The 15,819-nt window shown below is 42.4% G+C and overlaps 1 protein-coding gene across 1 annotated transcript; it reads left to right on the top strand.

Moving 5' to 3' along the window:
* Positions 1–1,312: 1,312 nt before the first annotated feature.
* Positions 1,313–15,576, top strand: STOM (stomatin). Its single transcript, XM_014942865.1, has 7 exons — positions 1,313–1,470; positions 6,704–6,807; positions 8,162–8,234; positions 9,083–9,165; positions 11,964–12,167; positions 12,671–12,805; positions 13,704–15,576. The coding sequence occupies exons 1-7, from the start codon at positions 1,422–1,424 to the stop codon at positions 13,896–13,898; spliced, it is 843 nt and encodes a 280-aa protein (XP_014798351.1). The 5' UTR covers positions 1,313–1,421; the 3' UTR covers positions 13,899–15,576.
* Positions 15,577–15,819: the final 243 nt, after the last annotated feature.

Below are 15,819 nucleotides of genomic sequence, written 5' to 3'. Positions count from 1 at the left end.
AACGTTGAGACATTCTAAGCAGTTTATTGCCAGAAGACCCTAAGGCCAGCACAAAAGAATGATAAAACCACAGACGCTCTCAACTTCCTTATAGTATTATGAGCTTCAATACTGTATCTTCTACGGTTTTGTTCCGTTCTACTGTAAACGTGTTCTCATCAAAATTGTGCAATGAGTGCTCTGACCTGTCTGCAGTCTGAAATCAACCAGCAGAAGTGTGGCAGTAGGAGTTCACGCCAGCAACAAAAGGAGTGTTCATGAGGTATCTTAGTGTCACTGGGAGAAAGTGTTTTGGTCTTTTGCTGCTGCTGTTCACATCACTTGGAGACTTGAAGAAACAGGACCACACTTCAGCATTTGGAGCTCCACTCACCCACACATTCTTCTCAATCAATCCTGCTGCCTAATAAAAACTTTATTCCTCTGGTATATAATGGAAAGCAAAATCCCAGCTACTGCCAAGGAGGAAACTAACCACAGTATTATAATATCAACGCTTGAAATAAATCTCTGTGCATTCTAGTAGTCTAATAGCATATTTTGTTCACAGGTTGCAATGCAACTTCTTTGACAAAGAAGACAGCAATTACACACTATCAGTAGAGCAAAGCAATACAATAAATATGAGTTCACACATGCCCTTCACTGCCCAGTACTTATCAACACCCCATGCATGAATAAAGGTTAAAGAATAGCTGTGAATCATTTACAGCCCTCTTAATCCACCCTAACATAGAATTTATGTTAGGTTGGTAGGAACCTTGGAACTTTTTTCAAACGTGACAATCTTTATGACACCTGGCACATAACGACTGTGTGTGTAATGTCGTGTTTCTACACAAACCTCCTTTCCGTGGGATGAACCTTGGAGAAGAGCAGCACAGATTGTAACTTTGGTGTCTTCCAAAAGGGATGAAAGCTCCAAACTCTCCATCGGTGTCCTGCAACAGGTCGGGAAGGAAAGCGGTAATACCTGAAACTTGAGGTGAATTTTTTAAAAGGTTTTTTTAAAAGCCCTGGGCGCAGCTGGAACTCCCCTCCCCTCAGGAGGGGCTGCCGGGGCCCCGCTCACCTCAGGCCTCCCGGGGCGCACCGCTCCGCTCCTACCCCTTCACCTTCTCCCCGCTCCGGGTCCCGCTTGCCACCCCTTCCCGGCTCGCTTCCCGCGGCCGTTCCCCAGCTCGCTGCCGGTCCCTCGCCTCCCTGTCGCTGAGGGGGGCCCCCCCGCCGCGTCCCCTCAGCGCCCCAGGTGGCGCAGGGCAGCGGGGGGCGGTGTGCAGCGCGTAACGGTCGCCGCCACACCCTCGCGGGGCAGGGCAGCGCGGGGCGGTGCGCGAGGCTGAGGGCAGCGCGAGCCGGGCTGTGAGGGGGCGACGAGCGCGAGGGACAGCGGCTTCTCCGAAGGGACGGCGGCAGCGGCCATGGCGGACCACGAAGCGGGGATGGCTCCGAAGGGCCGGCGGGTGCAAGGTAACGGCGGGATGGAGCGGGGAGCGGGGTTCTCCCTAAATAGCAGCCGGGGGCGCGGCCCCGCAGCCGGTCGCTCCCCGCGGGCTCCGAGCCCGGGGCGCCTCCCTGTCCTTCTCCGGTTTTCTGTTTCGGTTTTAATTTTTGACTTTATTTGGGCGCTGAGGAAAGTTTGTAGCTCCTTCAAAGTTAATCCCCTGGAAAGAGCGAGGAGCGGTCCTGGCTGGGCTCCCGGGCGGGCTCCCGCTTTCCTGCGGCCCCGGGGCCCCACGGTGGGCCGGGCCCCGCCGGCCCCTCGCCGCTGCCCCCGGGGAACGGCGGCCGGACGGAGCCGGGCGCTGCCGTTGCCCAACGGGGCCGCGAGTCGCCGCTTCGCATCCGTTTGGAAATAGCAGAGGGGCAGGCAGGGGAGCATCGCGGAGAGCTGGCCCCGGTTGCGCAACTTGGGGTTTTTGTCTGTGTGTGTGGTTTTTGTTTTCCTGTAACTCGTGTCACTAAGGGGAAAGTTAAACAAATCATTAAGAGCAGAGTCAACAGGAGTAATCCCCGGGGCGCTGCACCGGTAAATGAGAACAAAAAGGATTTGGGAACTGGTTGTTTACATCCCTAGTGCTCTTCGCTTGAGTAAAACGTGAGACAGGTGTGACTGGAGGAAGTGATAAAAGTCAATTATAGTTCCTCAAGTTGGGCAATGAAGCCGCAGTTAACTTTTACTTCTTGGTATCGTTATTCTAGTGGGTTTTGGCCTTTCAGTTTAGGTGTGAGTGTCACCTGCCTCGGGAAGTTGTGGAGATGCTGAACTAAAATAACACAACTCACAGTATCTGTCCCTGGAAGCTGGAGCGTTTTCCTGTTACTTGTGTTGTTCAGAAACAGGCTGCAGAAAAAAAAAGCCATGATTTATTTTACGCTTTTGTCATTTGCAACTGGAGGCGGAAATGTATTTATAAGATCACTTTATATACAAAGGCTCGGGCTGGGTAATCTGAGTTGTTGTATAAATAACTGTAGGTCTATTTGGGCCCCATGCCTAATGGCATGTACTAGCTCTTGTATCCTTGGAGAGGATCTACATTTCATTCTGTAAGTATGTTAGTTATTAATACGTGACAGTGGTCGCTGTGACGCTAACCTTGTCCGGGACTCAGCAAGCCTTTCCCTTCTCATGCTACAGAGGTTGTTTCTTCCCTACATACTGTGTGACGGGTTGTTTGGAGGCTAAAGCTGACTGCCAGTTATTTTTGGCATGATAAAATATCGATGGAGTAAATGGCATTAGATATAATTCTTGTTATTAGGTGTAGCGACATTGGCTATTTCCCATGTGAAATCCGTTGAGAAGCATCTGAAAAGACATTTAGTTTTCATTGAAAGTAGTATTCCTTATTATTCCTGTTTGTTTGCCAATTAGCAAACAGTTGAATAACTGTTGTAGAGTAACACCCTTCAGTCGTTCTCAGACAATCCTGGATTTGACCAAGCAGCATGAAAGTGGAGATCTCTGTCTAGCATTGCCTTGTGTTCAGTCCGGTTGATCTCCCATATATGTTTTGCTTTCCATCTGGTGAGTTGTTTGCACAGCTCGGGAGGGAAGGTCCTTTCCTCTCATGGTACCTTCTGGCACATTTTTGCTGGTTTTGCTGTTTGACTGTGATGTGCTTGTTCAGTTTGTGTGGTGAGGAGAAGAAAAGAAGTCACAGGCAAAGTGCATGCCACACCTCAAGCAGTAATGAGAACTTCCCCTTCCCATCTCAGCCTCCAGCACTCAGTGTTTATTATAAATTGTTAATACTGTTTGATGATCCAAGTGATAATTTCTTGCTAAAGTAACGGTAACTGTTCCAGTCAGCGTTAAAGGGATTGAAGGCTGATTCAATTAAAATTTTTTTTAATATTCTTTCTCCTTGTTTATTTCTTGAAGAGGTACATAATCTGTTGCAGACTGTCCATAAATAAGATGCCTCTGATCAAATTCCAGGTGTGAGGTTTTTTGTGTCTGGATAATAAAAGGGCAAGAATATCCCCTGTGTTTGAGCCGAAGCCGTAGGGGTACATGACAGGGTGTTTGGCACTTCAGAAAATCAAGCAAGAGAGAACAGAAGGTGAGCAGCTAGAGTTACTGCAAGTTAAAAAATGGACTTTCTGCTGTTGGTGTCTCATCAGTAATACAATCATCAATTTGTCTTTTTCTTTCATGCTTACATTTTCTAGGCCTTGTTTCTGCAAGCCTTAAAATGAGGCAGAGATCCCAGCAGCAATAGCAGTGGAGCAAACGCAACAAACTCTATATTTTTTAATATTGTCTGACTGGTGGTGATGTCTAGTTTTTGAAGTTATTATGTTGTTTTTCTCCTTGCTCGTTCAGCAGCTTCATACATCAAAGTATATTAATATTTAAATATATATCCCCAGCAATTATTGTTAATGATCATGTGTCTGTTGTATGAGCAAGGGTTTTGGGTTTGTTTTTTTTTCTTTGGGAGGAGTAAGTTGTATTTCTCCTTCTTGATTTTGATTATATAATGGTACCAGAAATGTCACATGGGGAGTCTGGCTAAGGGAGAAGTAAAACCCAGTTCCCTATCGTTCCCAGGCAGAACTCTCACTACAAAAAACATTTTTCTTTATTTCTTAAGTCTGTTTTCAATTATTCTCTAGTTGTTTTGTGGGGACTTAGAGAGAAGAATATCTCTTTGAGCTGTTCTTTGACAGCCTGCCAAAAACAAAGATAAATTTGTCTCTGTTAAAAGGTGCATGTATGTGATGTGTGAAAGAGGGCTGGGAGACAGTCTCCTGGAGCCAGCACTTGGTGTGGTATAAAATCTTTTGTTTTCCAGCAGGTTGGGTGGGCAGGGATACGCATCGTCAGCAAGAGGTGTGTCTGAGGCTGCGTGTTACACCTGCACCCTCTCTGTCTGTCTCATTTCAGTAAAGTAGCTGCTCTTTAAGAGTCCAGTATCAATGAACCTAACTGAGAAATCTACAAGAATGGGCCATTGATGAAGTTATTCAAGCCCCATGAATGAGGTGTTCAAAAATGGCAAAAAGATAGCTCATTCCACGGATGCCAAGCGTGTTTCCTCTACTTCCTACAGTTTTTGACAAGACAGCATCTCTCTGGCTTTTTGTATTGTGAAATACATAACACGATGGGACAATCAGGGTTGCTAAATAAAATATGCGCTTACTCAATCTTTAAATTTTACACAATTTGAGTTGTGACTTCTACCCTCATGTTCAACAGGGAAGCAAATGGATCTCTTTTTTTTTTTTTTCCATGCCATAGTTCTGGTAAGAGCAGGTTGGTGGTTGGTGGTGAAGTCTTGGTGTTAAACTGTAGAGCGGAACTGAAGCAGGATCCACAGCTCCTTTAGGTTTTTAAAAGTTACTGAGTAAAAGCAAGAGTGAAATAAACTTTTCCTCCTTATCAGTGTAGATTGTGAGTACTTTTTATGGTTTCAGGCTGACTAATACCTTGTCACTGAATTAAAGGTAATGTTCCCTTCACTAATGAGTTTACAGATGTTGCTTAATGCTGACAGCTGCTTAATACCGGTATGTGTAGGTCATGCATTTCCTTGGCTTTCACAGAAGGCCTAGAAATTACCCCTTTAATCTGGTATTTCCACTAGGTAGCAATAAATCTGTTGGAGACTATCTTTTGTAACTTTCCATAGAGGACCTTTAAAATGACTGTGATGTGACGTGTTCTTGAGGGTTATTATACTGGCATGTGACAGGGATAAAATTCTACTGCCTTCAGAAGCTTTGTGTGACTTCAGAAAGCTCAAGTTCCTGTGTGAGACCAAAAAACTTGATATTCTCCACTGCCTCCGTGTTCCATCTTACTGGAAAGGCTGGGAATAGCTCTGAGACCCACAATGAATGCATACAAGGACTGGAAGCTTCAGTATTTTCCTTCATAATAAAGTGAGTCCTACTTAAAATAACTGTTAGGGTGAAGACTTGGAGACTTATTTCTCATAACTGGCCAGTTTTGTTGTACAAACTGAACTATAGTTGTGTTTGGCGAATACAAATATAATTGAAGGCAAAACTAAACTAAAACTTCTAGTTTTAGTTTAACTAACTTTAATGCAGTTTCTTTCTAAGCGAGCTGCTGAACGCAGTCCATTAGGTAACAAGACTCCAGTCCTTTAAGTATTTGTGACACTGATCAAAATATTGCATATTTGCAGCACTGTAAGGGGGTCTTCACAGTTCAGCAAAATCAGTAAGTGTGGTCCTGAAGCAACATTCTTCCCTCTAAATGTGAGAATATTGGTTTTTTTAAGCTTTGTGGGTGCTTCACGGTGTTTCACACTTACGGCTTTTTAAAGGATGGAGTGAGAAACTGCAATTAGTCTACCTCCAGAGTAGGAATGCGATGGTGGTGAGTGCTCAGTCTCACCCTGGGATGTCCCGCCTTGGCAGTGGGCTCCTGGCAGCCTGTAGGAGTCTTAGCTGGCAGGATAAGAAACTTCCTCTGGCTTTAGGGATGCTTCCCAGCACATCCGCGTTTTGTCATGGTGTGTTGCTTTTTTTAGCTGTGTAGCATTTGAAATCACTAGCTCTTGGTATGTGCACCTTCAGTTGGTGTCATTTCGTGACAGAGAACTAACGTGTTTGTCTTCTAAGCATAAGGCGTCTTTGGCCAAGAAATGTTTATAGACACCTTATTTCACGTCCACTTAATCTTGCACTGCATCTTATCCTACTCCCTAGATATAACAGTTCTGAGAATTGTGGTTTTCTTAGATCTGCACCTATGACAGCTGGAACATAAACCACATTCTAAATGTCCTGTCACTAGAGTTGATAGGTTACGGGGTATTTGCATTTCACTCATTAAGCAAGTCTTGCTCTCACTTCCTCAGACAGTACGAGAACAGAATTTCTACTGCTGCATATTGGTCATTCAGCTAGAGAAAATTGGGGAAGAGGGAGGCATTTGAAAGACTATACTTAAGTGTTAGCATACTTAATTCTGCATAAATGTTACTTGTATCACGTTCTGCCCTAAGGTATCTTGCACAACTTGTAGAAACTAGTAAAAATGAAAGCAGAATTTGGCTTTTAATTTGACTTCCGATCTAAACGTAATGAGTTAGGCCAGAGGAGTAGTGCTAACAATGGCTTGTATCAAGGAATATCCAACACAAATATCGTTGTAGGCACTCCTTTAACAGACACTCTTGGTTTTAAAAATCTGACAATCTCTGCTCTTTTCTTGCAGATGACGTCGATACTGGCCTTGGTGTGTGTGGATGGATCCTGGTGATCACTTCACTTTTTTTCACTGTTATTACATTTCCTATATCAATCTGGATGTGCATAAAGGTAAAATTGTTCACTGCTAAGTTGGATTAAAATTTAAAGCAGTGCAGATGCTTCCCAGTGATTATTATTGTTCTCTGTTTTATTTGTTTTAATTAGAAATTAATCTAACTATTCTTTCTTGAACTAGAGCAGACAGTATATAACAGCATCTCAGTGCATTAATGTATTTAGTCAAAAGTGGTTTTGCATTGACATCTTTACTATGTCTACCCAGTTGTCATTAGTATATAAGCTAGTTTGGAAGATCAGAATAATTGCAAGAATGCATAATTACTCTTGGAGGACTGATAGTTTAATTTTTTTTTAGGGAGATCTCTCCCTATATGTGTAGTGTGTAAATATGAGGTACGTATGAACATCCAAGTGTATACATAAATGTGGCTGTATGTGACAGATGCGTAGAGACTGTGTCATCTCTGACTGCTCTGAGCTTGATTTTTTTTTTTTTTTTTTTTTTTTATTTTTTTAGCCCAGGACTGTTTCTGTGATGTACTCTCTGTGTTTTCTCCCCTGATGGTTACACAAGCCAACCCAAAAAACTGGTCCTTCTTGAAAAGAGTCTGTACATAGACTGGTGTGGTCCCTGTAGAATGTTACTTATGCATAAACAGCATGGAAGACAGAAGGTGGGAGGAGTTACTGCTGTACCAAAAGGAAAAAAAAAATAATAAATACAATCTAGTCAAGTTCTGGGAGAGAATTAAATGTGCATTGGAGAGCTTGGGGTCCTCGAGTTGTTGGGGGCTGAACGGCCCAGCAGCAAGGGCAAAGGGGAGAACCTGGGGAGAAAGGGACTGGGAAGAAGGAGGGGACCTCTCTGTTCTCCTTCTGAACTGCCCAGTGTGGAGCTGCAGCCAACCCTCTGGAATAAAACTGTGAAATAGATTTAGGAGGCATAAGAAGGGTTGAAGTAAGAGATGGATATTTCTGTCTTGTTTGTGCTTTTTTTTTTTTTTTTTTTTTTTTTTTAAGTTTCTAGACCAGAGGAAGTAACTTCTTTATTTTGGCTAAGACACCGCGTCAGAATCGGAGCTGGAAAAGTCTCTGCTGGGTCACATAAATTGCGCTTTGTTTTGTTGTTGCCAGGGTATTCCCTGATGACATGCTGTTGCTTCTGCTGTTGATAGATGGTGCCACAGTCTGAAGAATCTTTCTGTGGAATGCTGTCCTACTTCCTTCTTCTGCTGTTTGCTTTTTTATGACAAAGTTTAGGCTAAAATTCTCAAAAGCAGACAGTGTAGAAATGTTTGTCACATTTGAGACTCAGGACTGTCTTAGACTAGTGTGTATGTGGTTTGGAATCCATTGTGTGGCTTCTGGAAACTCTTGCATGACATCCAACTGTTTCTTACAGATCATAAAGGAATATGAGCGAGCCATCATATTCAGACTTGGACGCATCCTAAAAGGGGGAGCAAAGGGACCAGGTATGTCCTGGAGAGCATTCTTAATATTTGTTCTCATTAAGCCATCAGCAAAATAATAGCTGTCTAGAGACATTGCATTAGTTTAGCAAATGGATTTCTCAAGAATTTCGTAACTTCCAGTAAGAGGGTATGTTACTTTATAAGGAGAAGACAGTAAACAAATGTTCTGTGAGCCTTTCCCAGATCTCCTGAGTTAATGCACAGCCTTTGGGTAGAATCAAAAGCACAAAATGTAAAGGGAGGAATAATGACATCAAATGTGCCATTTTGAAAAAGAAGTTTAGTATGTCAGTTAAAACCCAAATGGTCTGAAAGCCTCGGTGTTCTTCAAAAGAGAGAGAAGCAATTATATTTGATAGTTTTGAAAAGTTTCCTACGTATATTAAAAATTCTGATGAGATTTGAAAGAATGTTATTTTCAGCTGTTGCTCAAAGTGACAGCAAGGGACAATAGCTTCTTCCTTCATTTTCATCCAGGATTTGCAATACTTCCACATTGCTGTAAAGTTGAAGTTACAGTGATCCACCAGAACAAAAGGAGGTTGATAGTTTCTGCTGGCCAGAATTTGGCCCCACAAGTAGCTATGTGGGACAGATTTTCAAAAGTAGCTGTTGACAGTTCTGGGGTGGTTTTTTTCCAAATGTTAAAGATCTGTAAAAAAGTGTAGTCCTGAATAAACTGAAGTTTCTCAGCGTACTTTATTGAAATTCCTATCCTGGATTGAAAGCCACTACCGAACAAGCTGCTGAGCTCACTACAGTGACAGTGGTTGGATTCAAGCTTATTTCAGTACCAAGTTTAATGAGCTATTTTTACATTTCCTTGAATGTTTTTCTTTTTTGTACAGGTTTGTTTTTTGTCCTGCCTTGCACTGACAGCTTCATCAAGGTTGATATGAGGACTATCTCTTTCGATATTCCTCCCCAAGAGGTGAGTTTGCACTTGCCTTTCTATCTGCTAAAGGTTCTTTTCTTTTTTTCCACTTTTTCCTTCTCCCCTCTTGGTATTGGGTAGCACATAGTTGTTTCATTTATTGTGCAGTTTCAATGTATTGTGAAGAATACATATAACCTTTAGTAATATCATTAAATAAGAGAAGATGGCTGAAAGAAAATGGATTATGCTGTCCTCTAAGGACCAAATAAAATAACTTAATTCTGCCTAAGAGCTGGAATGGGAGGGGTTTGGAATGAAGACTGCTGGACTTCATGCAACATTCTCTAATTATTTCTGTGCAGTCTGGAAGATTTCCAGAAGCAGCAGTGATCTTTCCTATGCCAATTTATCTGGATGTATAAACAAACTCAAATAACAGGATGAAATTATTACATACGTCACATGCTATTAATAGCAGCTGGGTAACAGTCCCCTGTCCTGTGTGGGTTCTGTGTACGCCTTGCTGTGTCCTGCTTTGCACAGGAGCATTATGAAGGTGTATTGCATCTAATGTCATCTGATGTCTTTCAGTGTGAAAGTCCTAAAGAACAAAAAAATTACTTTTATTTCCAGTCTGTTTTCCTTGGACATCTTCATTTTTTTTAGCAGAATCTGTCCACAGCATTAAGCTAGCTGAACTCAGTGGCGCCGACTCAGTGGACAACAAAAGGATAAAAACCAACTTGCTCTCTAAGAATAAGTTAGTGAACAATTGTATGTTGATGAATAGAACTGTATCCCTTGTCTATCTGGTGTATTTTGCAAGACAGAGATGCTTGATGCAGCCTGTCTGGTGCGTCTGGTTTCTGTCATATTTGCTGGTTGGTTTATTGCTCATCATTAGTTGTAGATTTAGACAAATGGTGAGTGTCATGGTGCGCTCTAAAGGGTAATTGGTAGAAACCTAATCACTGGCAGGCAAAATGTGCTTGCAGCTGCTGATGTGCCATTAGTGAAGCCATCAGTTCTACGGTTTTTCTTTCAGCTTGATTTAATTACAGTTATAGATTTAGGTTGGTTTGTTTTCAGTAGGTAAAATCAGAAATACATTTGTATTTGTACAACATAATTTCTGTTCCTGCTACTCATCCTTTGCTTACCTGATGCTATTATGAAAAGCCTGCTTAAAGAGGTGGTTTGGGGAAGGACAGAGCAGGTAAGGCTGGAAGGTAACTCACTCCCATGTCCCTCTCTCTTGTCCAGTAACATGATAGTAATTGCCTAACGTGGAACTAGGACACTTCTTTTCATGGTCCTGTGGAATATTTCAATCTCTTTTAAACTTAACTTTAAAATATAATTAATATTAATGCTTCTTTCCGGTGTACCCTCTTCCAAATCTTCAATAATATCTCTCTTTATCTTCTTAAGTACATTCATTGCTTAACATACAAGTGTTAAATTCAGTAAATCACTTGAATCTAGCTCTGGGGATGTTCACAAATTGGATTTCCTCTGCAGCTTGTCTAGAAATCACCACGTGCTCATTTAGTAGCACAAGGTGGCATTTCAATCAGAAGTACCCCCCAGAAGGACAATGAAGTGCTGGATAATAACGGAGATATTTCTCATTAAATATTGAAGTAAGGCTGACACCCTGGCAGCTGAAATATGTCAGGTTGGGACAGGCAAAACCAATTTTGTACCTAGGTAGACATACTTCCATGAAGCTTTCTAGTCTTTTCTACAATATCTCATGGGTCTGGCTCTCCCTTTCTCTGACCATCATTACACACTGACAGCCTTTCTTAGAAAGTTTCTGCATTTCTGTAAAGTAACTTCCAGAGCTGCTGCTGTGCTGGAGTCTGTACATGGGCCAGTCCTGTGTTAAGGAATAAGGAATAACTGAGAACTGCCTTCAGCTTCGGCCACACCTGCTGTATGGGAAACACTCCATTGTGATGTTTCTGTGAAAGTGCAGCTGAAATACACTCCTTCTTCCCTCGCCTGCTTTTTAAATCACCTGCCTGTTGCCTTCTGTTATAAACTGACACACCTGCAGAGCTGTGTCTCACTAAATCAATAGTCTTGTGACTGTAGTTAAATACAAGAGAAAATCTAATGTGTTCTATATTTGAAATGATATTCATTATCAGCCTTTTTCTCTGAACAAACATCAAATTAGCCTCTCATAAATGTTTCCAGTGTGTGCTCTGAACTAGAGTGTTTGAACCCATTTTGAACATAGTGGTCCCATATTGCTGTCTCTGTGTTAAAACAAAACAGTTTTGAGAGCTGATGTTCTGTGAACCTTTTCTATTACCTTGGTCCTTCCCTAAGGACATACCTCCTGCACCCTGGGCCCTCACTCTGCCCCTTACACCTCTGTCACTCTTCACCTCACTGAAATACAGCCGGGGGACCCACTGGGTTATCGTACGTTGAGAGTTTCAGAATAACAGGTTAAAGTTTCCCAGATACAAAGAGCATATATGTTTTGGTGTAAATTATTTCCAAATTTTTTTTTCTGTGACCCGTATGTAATGCAGATCTCTCTGAATTTGAAGAAGTGAGTTAGAAATAACATTATGGCAAACTAATGGAATGTTTTTCAGTGGGAAGTGTTCTAATTCCGTATTTAGTCTTGGCTTCACAGAGCTACACTGGACAGTTTGTTTATCTGTACATAGACATGTTTGTGTGCAGCGTAGGTGTGTGACACCTCTTGTTTTCAAGACAGTTGCTTTGCCCTGGAAAACCTAGGAGTTTGTCTAGTAAAACAAATATGTAATTATCATTATATTCAAGAAATATATGCTTAATTATTGCATGCTTTCCCCATTGCTTTTTAGATCTTGACCAAGGACTCTGTGACGATCAATGTGGACGGGGTGGTTTATTACAGAGTTCAGAATGCCACCCTTGCTGTAGCAAATATCACCAATGCCGACTCAGCCACCCGTCTTTTAGCACAGACTACTCTGAGGAACGTCCTGGGGACCAAAAACCTTTCCCAGATTCTCTCCGATCGTGAGGAAATCGCGCACAGCATGCAGGTATGAGTGGCTTCACTTGAGCAGTCTGTCAAACAGGCAGTTACACAGCAATCCCATGGTCCCATGGAAAACTTCCAAGTCAGGATTTATTTTGCCTTCCAAGAGATCAGCCAAGCTGTGATTTGGAGCTTTAGGCAAAACCCTATCAGAGCTATTGGGATGGCATTCTGGATAATAAAAATGAGTGAACAAAGCAATAACTGATCAGTGGGGCCAGCAAGTGTGAATGGGGGCTACAGGAGAGGAGGGTTTCCCCAGGTCACTATGTCAATGCTCTGCGTTGAAGGAAATTATGGCACAGATTCCCTTCAATATATTAAGCTCTGGGGTTTTTTTGTTTACAATAGTTATGCTTTTATCCCTATCAAATCATAGTATAAATACAAAACCCCGTAAAGTCTAAACATTGTAAGATAATTAATTTGGTTTCTTGGTCATTCTTCAAATATGGAGATTTGTTTGCAGCCAGGCAGGTGCTTAATTAATTGTCCTGCTTTATATAGGCCACGCTTGATGAGGCAACAGATAATTGGGGCATTAAGGTGGAACGTGTGGAGATCAAGGATGTGAAGTTACCTGTGCAGCTGCAGAGAGCGATGGCTGCAGAGGCCGAGGCTGCCCGGGAGGCCAGAGCTAAGGTAATAACAACATTTGGGGTTTTCTTCATGAGTAATTTAATGTGGTGATGGAGAGGATGAAGATTCTCAGCCAGACTGTGTTGTAGCAAATAGGAATGCAGGGCAGGAATTTTATGTCCAAGTGCTTGCTCTGTTTCGTTGTGGTTTGTGCAGGTGAGATTTCCTTCAGAAAAGCAGAATCTCAATTTTTTCTCGCACTCCAAGAGCAAATCATAAACAGAACAATTTAGAGGTTATTAGCTGGAGCCTGCAGGGAATTAGAAGCCAAACTTAGTTCCAGCTTTTTCCTGATTAGCCTTGGGTTTCTGCAAGTCCTTTGTTTTCTGTTTGTTTCTTCATATTCTGCATTCTAAATACTAAAAGTTTGTCTTAGCAAAGGGTGGTTTACTTAAGTTCATCTAATGCCACAAAATGCCTTCTCAATGTAGAAGGTCCCTGCTTGTAAAGAAATGCATGACCACAAAAGAAAGGGAATAAAAAGGTATTTTCCCAGTAGAAATGTGCCATTTACCTGTCAAGCCTTTGTAGAGACAAAAAAATACAGCTTTAAGTAAAAAGTGTTTTCGGATCTCTATGGGGAGTGCCATCTGTTCTTGAGAGGGCGCACTGAAAGAAGCACAAAAGCTTATGAAAATGTGCACCCATTGCACCTTCAAGACGTGGTGCCAGCTTTTGTGACACCAAATGGGAAGAAAACTGGCACACAGGGCCCTGGAGCAAACAGGAGTTACTTCTGTCTGAGAGAAAAGGCAGAACCAGCCAAAGAACATGGTACAGGGAGGTCACTCCAATGAGATGAGCAGTGTCTTTGGTTTATGGCTTAAGGTTGAAGTCAGCCTAGAGCCTAGTTTATTACTGTGCCAGAATTAATTCAATTTTGTTCATTTTGCTTCCCCAGGTGATTGCAGCTGAGGGTGAAATGAATGCTTCCAGGGCCCTCAAAGAGGCATCCATGGTCATTACGGAGTCTCCTGCTGCTCTTCAGCTTCGTTATTTGCAGACCTTGACCACTATTGCCGCGGAAAAGAACTCCACCATCGTCTTCCCGTTGCCCATCGATATGCTGCAGGGCATCATAGGTGCAAAACACTAGGAGGAGCAGGGGGAGGGAGCTTGGGGTGGGTTTTTTAGCTACAGCAAATCTTTGCAAGGCTGAACTCCCTGTGTATTATAGCTTATGGAGGCATTAACAAAGTGGATTTGCCGAGGAACCTCTTCTGTTATATCAAGTTTGTTATACAGCTTATGTGTAATGTTTGTGAATATGGACAATCAAAATATTTTAAATTTGAAAACCTCTCAAAATGAGTACAAGCAGATTGTGATGTCAAATAAGTGGGTACAGATATCCATACTGCCCTGGATGGGGCACCTTTAATAAGCTCCCCTTTTCAAATAGTATCTAAAACCATCAGTGGTGAAGATGAGATGATCCAACGTTTGGAAAGAGAAGTGTTCCTTTTAATAAATGGGTCTGTAGCCCTGTAGGGAAAGTGGAACAGCCCTGACTCTATTCTCTTGGGGTGTAGCTGTATGTGATGAAAGTCATCAGATTGTTGTTGTGGGGCCTGGTTCTTACACAAGGGAAGCGATGGAAGTTGATACAGGAGTGAGAATCCTCTTCTGGGCACTTCTGAAAATCCAGCTCAGACTCCCTAAAATCCCCCATTCATGAGAAACAGCTGTTGGTGGAACTTTCCATCTCTGTTCTGGCACAGACAAATGATATAAACTTGTAGTCACAGACACAAGATTCCTGCAGTCACCCATGGGCTGTTCTCTTGGGATGGGGGTGTCCCTGTATAAATTTATGATTCTTTAAAGTACTGAAAAGTTGTTGGATGCCTTTATCTGTCTCTCTTTAAAAGGATTTTAAAAAGCCAAAGTACTGTCTATCTGTCTCCTGCGTTTTATCCAGGTCTAAAACCTGCTTCTCTAGGCCTTGAGATCTCTGTAACTGGCAGAGGGGTGATTATAGCAGAAGATGCTGCACTGCTTTTATCTGTTCTACCCAATTAGTGATTTACCTGTCGATGCTGCTTCTGAGCAGATTTGTATTTGTCGTGACACTGAGGGCTTACACTTCATACCAAAAGCATGTAACCTCCAGCTCATCTAGTCTTGAGCTGCGAGTCTGTGAAACTGTATTCATATTTTGTACCTATTTAGTAGATGTAATTACAGATTAAAATAAGAAGAGTTGAGAGTCTAAATGCTGGGGAGGCTCTTTCAGCTACCACCACCACTGAGTTGGCATCGGGTCTTTAATTACTGGAGGTGGAAATGAAAAGCTGAGATCAGTGATACCCACAGGCCAGCATAAAGTTCCTAAGGTGGTTTTTATCACTGTTCTCTGACCACTTCTGTCCTGATGGGTCTGTTTAACTGGACCTTCACACACTGTGCCTTTGCCGCTGTTTGGATGCCCCTTTGGGCTGTTCCTCTTCTGCCTCTTTGCAGAGGGGAAAAAACATTCACAAGCATCATGAAGGCAGTGCACAGTCAGTGGCTTCAGTTAATGGAACCTGAGCTCGACTTTTTGCAGGGAGAAGGTGGAGAAATACAATTAACAAAGATGTAGTAATTAGCATTACTGTGCTCGTGCACTGGAAGCAGGAAACGGTAACTACAGAGCTCGAGGGGACTCCTTGGGGACACAAGTGACTCTGTAACTCCCAGGGTGCTCTGGAGACAGCCACCCCTGGGAATTGTTGTTGACACCAGAAGCAGACTTTTTGCTCTCATCCTGAATAAAAAACCTGTGCTATTTACTAATGAGTAATGAGTGACTTTCCAAAAGAGCAGAATACGGTTTATTTATCAGGTTCTTGAGTGCTAATAACTCTGGTGAGGGGAAAGCAAAACAATTCCAGAACCCCCAAAATAATTTCTGTAACCATTTAGTAAAAAGTGCACGTGCAAAAGATGGCACAAAGGTGGTTTCATTTTCTAAGGTGTTTTGTTTCAAACAAGTTCAAATGTGGGATCTACAGGTTCCACTTAATGTTTTCTTC

The sequence above is a fragment of the Calidris pugnax genome, unplaced genomic scaffold (assembly GCF_001431845.1).
Source record: "Calidris pugnax isolate Ruff unplaced genomic scaffold, ASM143184v1 scaffold102, whole genome shotgun sequence".
Taxonomy (NCBI): Eukaryota; Metazoa; Chordata; class Aves; order Charadriiformes; family Scolopacidae; genus Calidris; species Calidris pugnax.
The sequence above is the reverse complement of the archived record's forward strand: the minus strand, read 5'-3'. Positions and strand labels throughout refer to the sequence as shown.

What these genes read in the sequence shown, in the direction of transcription:
- STOM (XM_014942865.1), top strand. Translation starts at nt 1,422, where the DNA reads ATGGCGGACCACGAAGCGGGGATGGCTCCGAAGGGCCGGCGGGTGCAA. An exon ending in GAAGGGCCGGCGGGTGCAAG is followed by an intron (nt 1,471 to 6,703) that starts GTAACGGCGGGA and finishes CTTTTCTTGCAG; the next exon opens with ATGACGTCGATACTGGCCTT. An exon ending in AGGGGGAGCAAAGGGACCAG is followed by an intron (nt 8,235 to 9,082) that starts GTATGTCCTGGA and finishes TTTTTTGTACAG; the next exon opens with GTTTGTTTTTTGTCCTGCCT.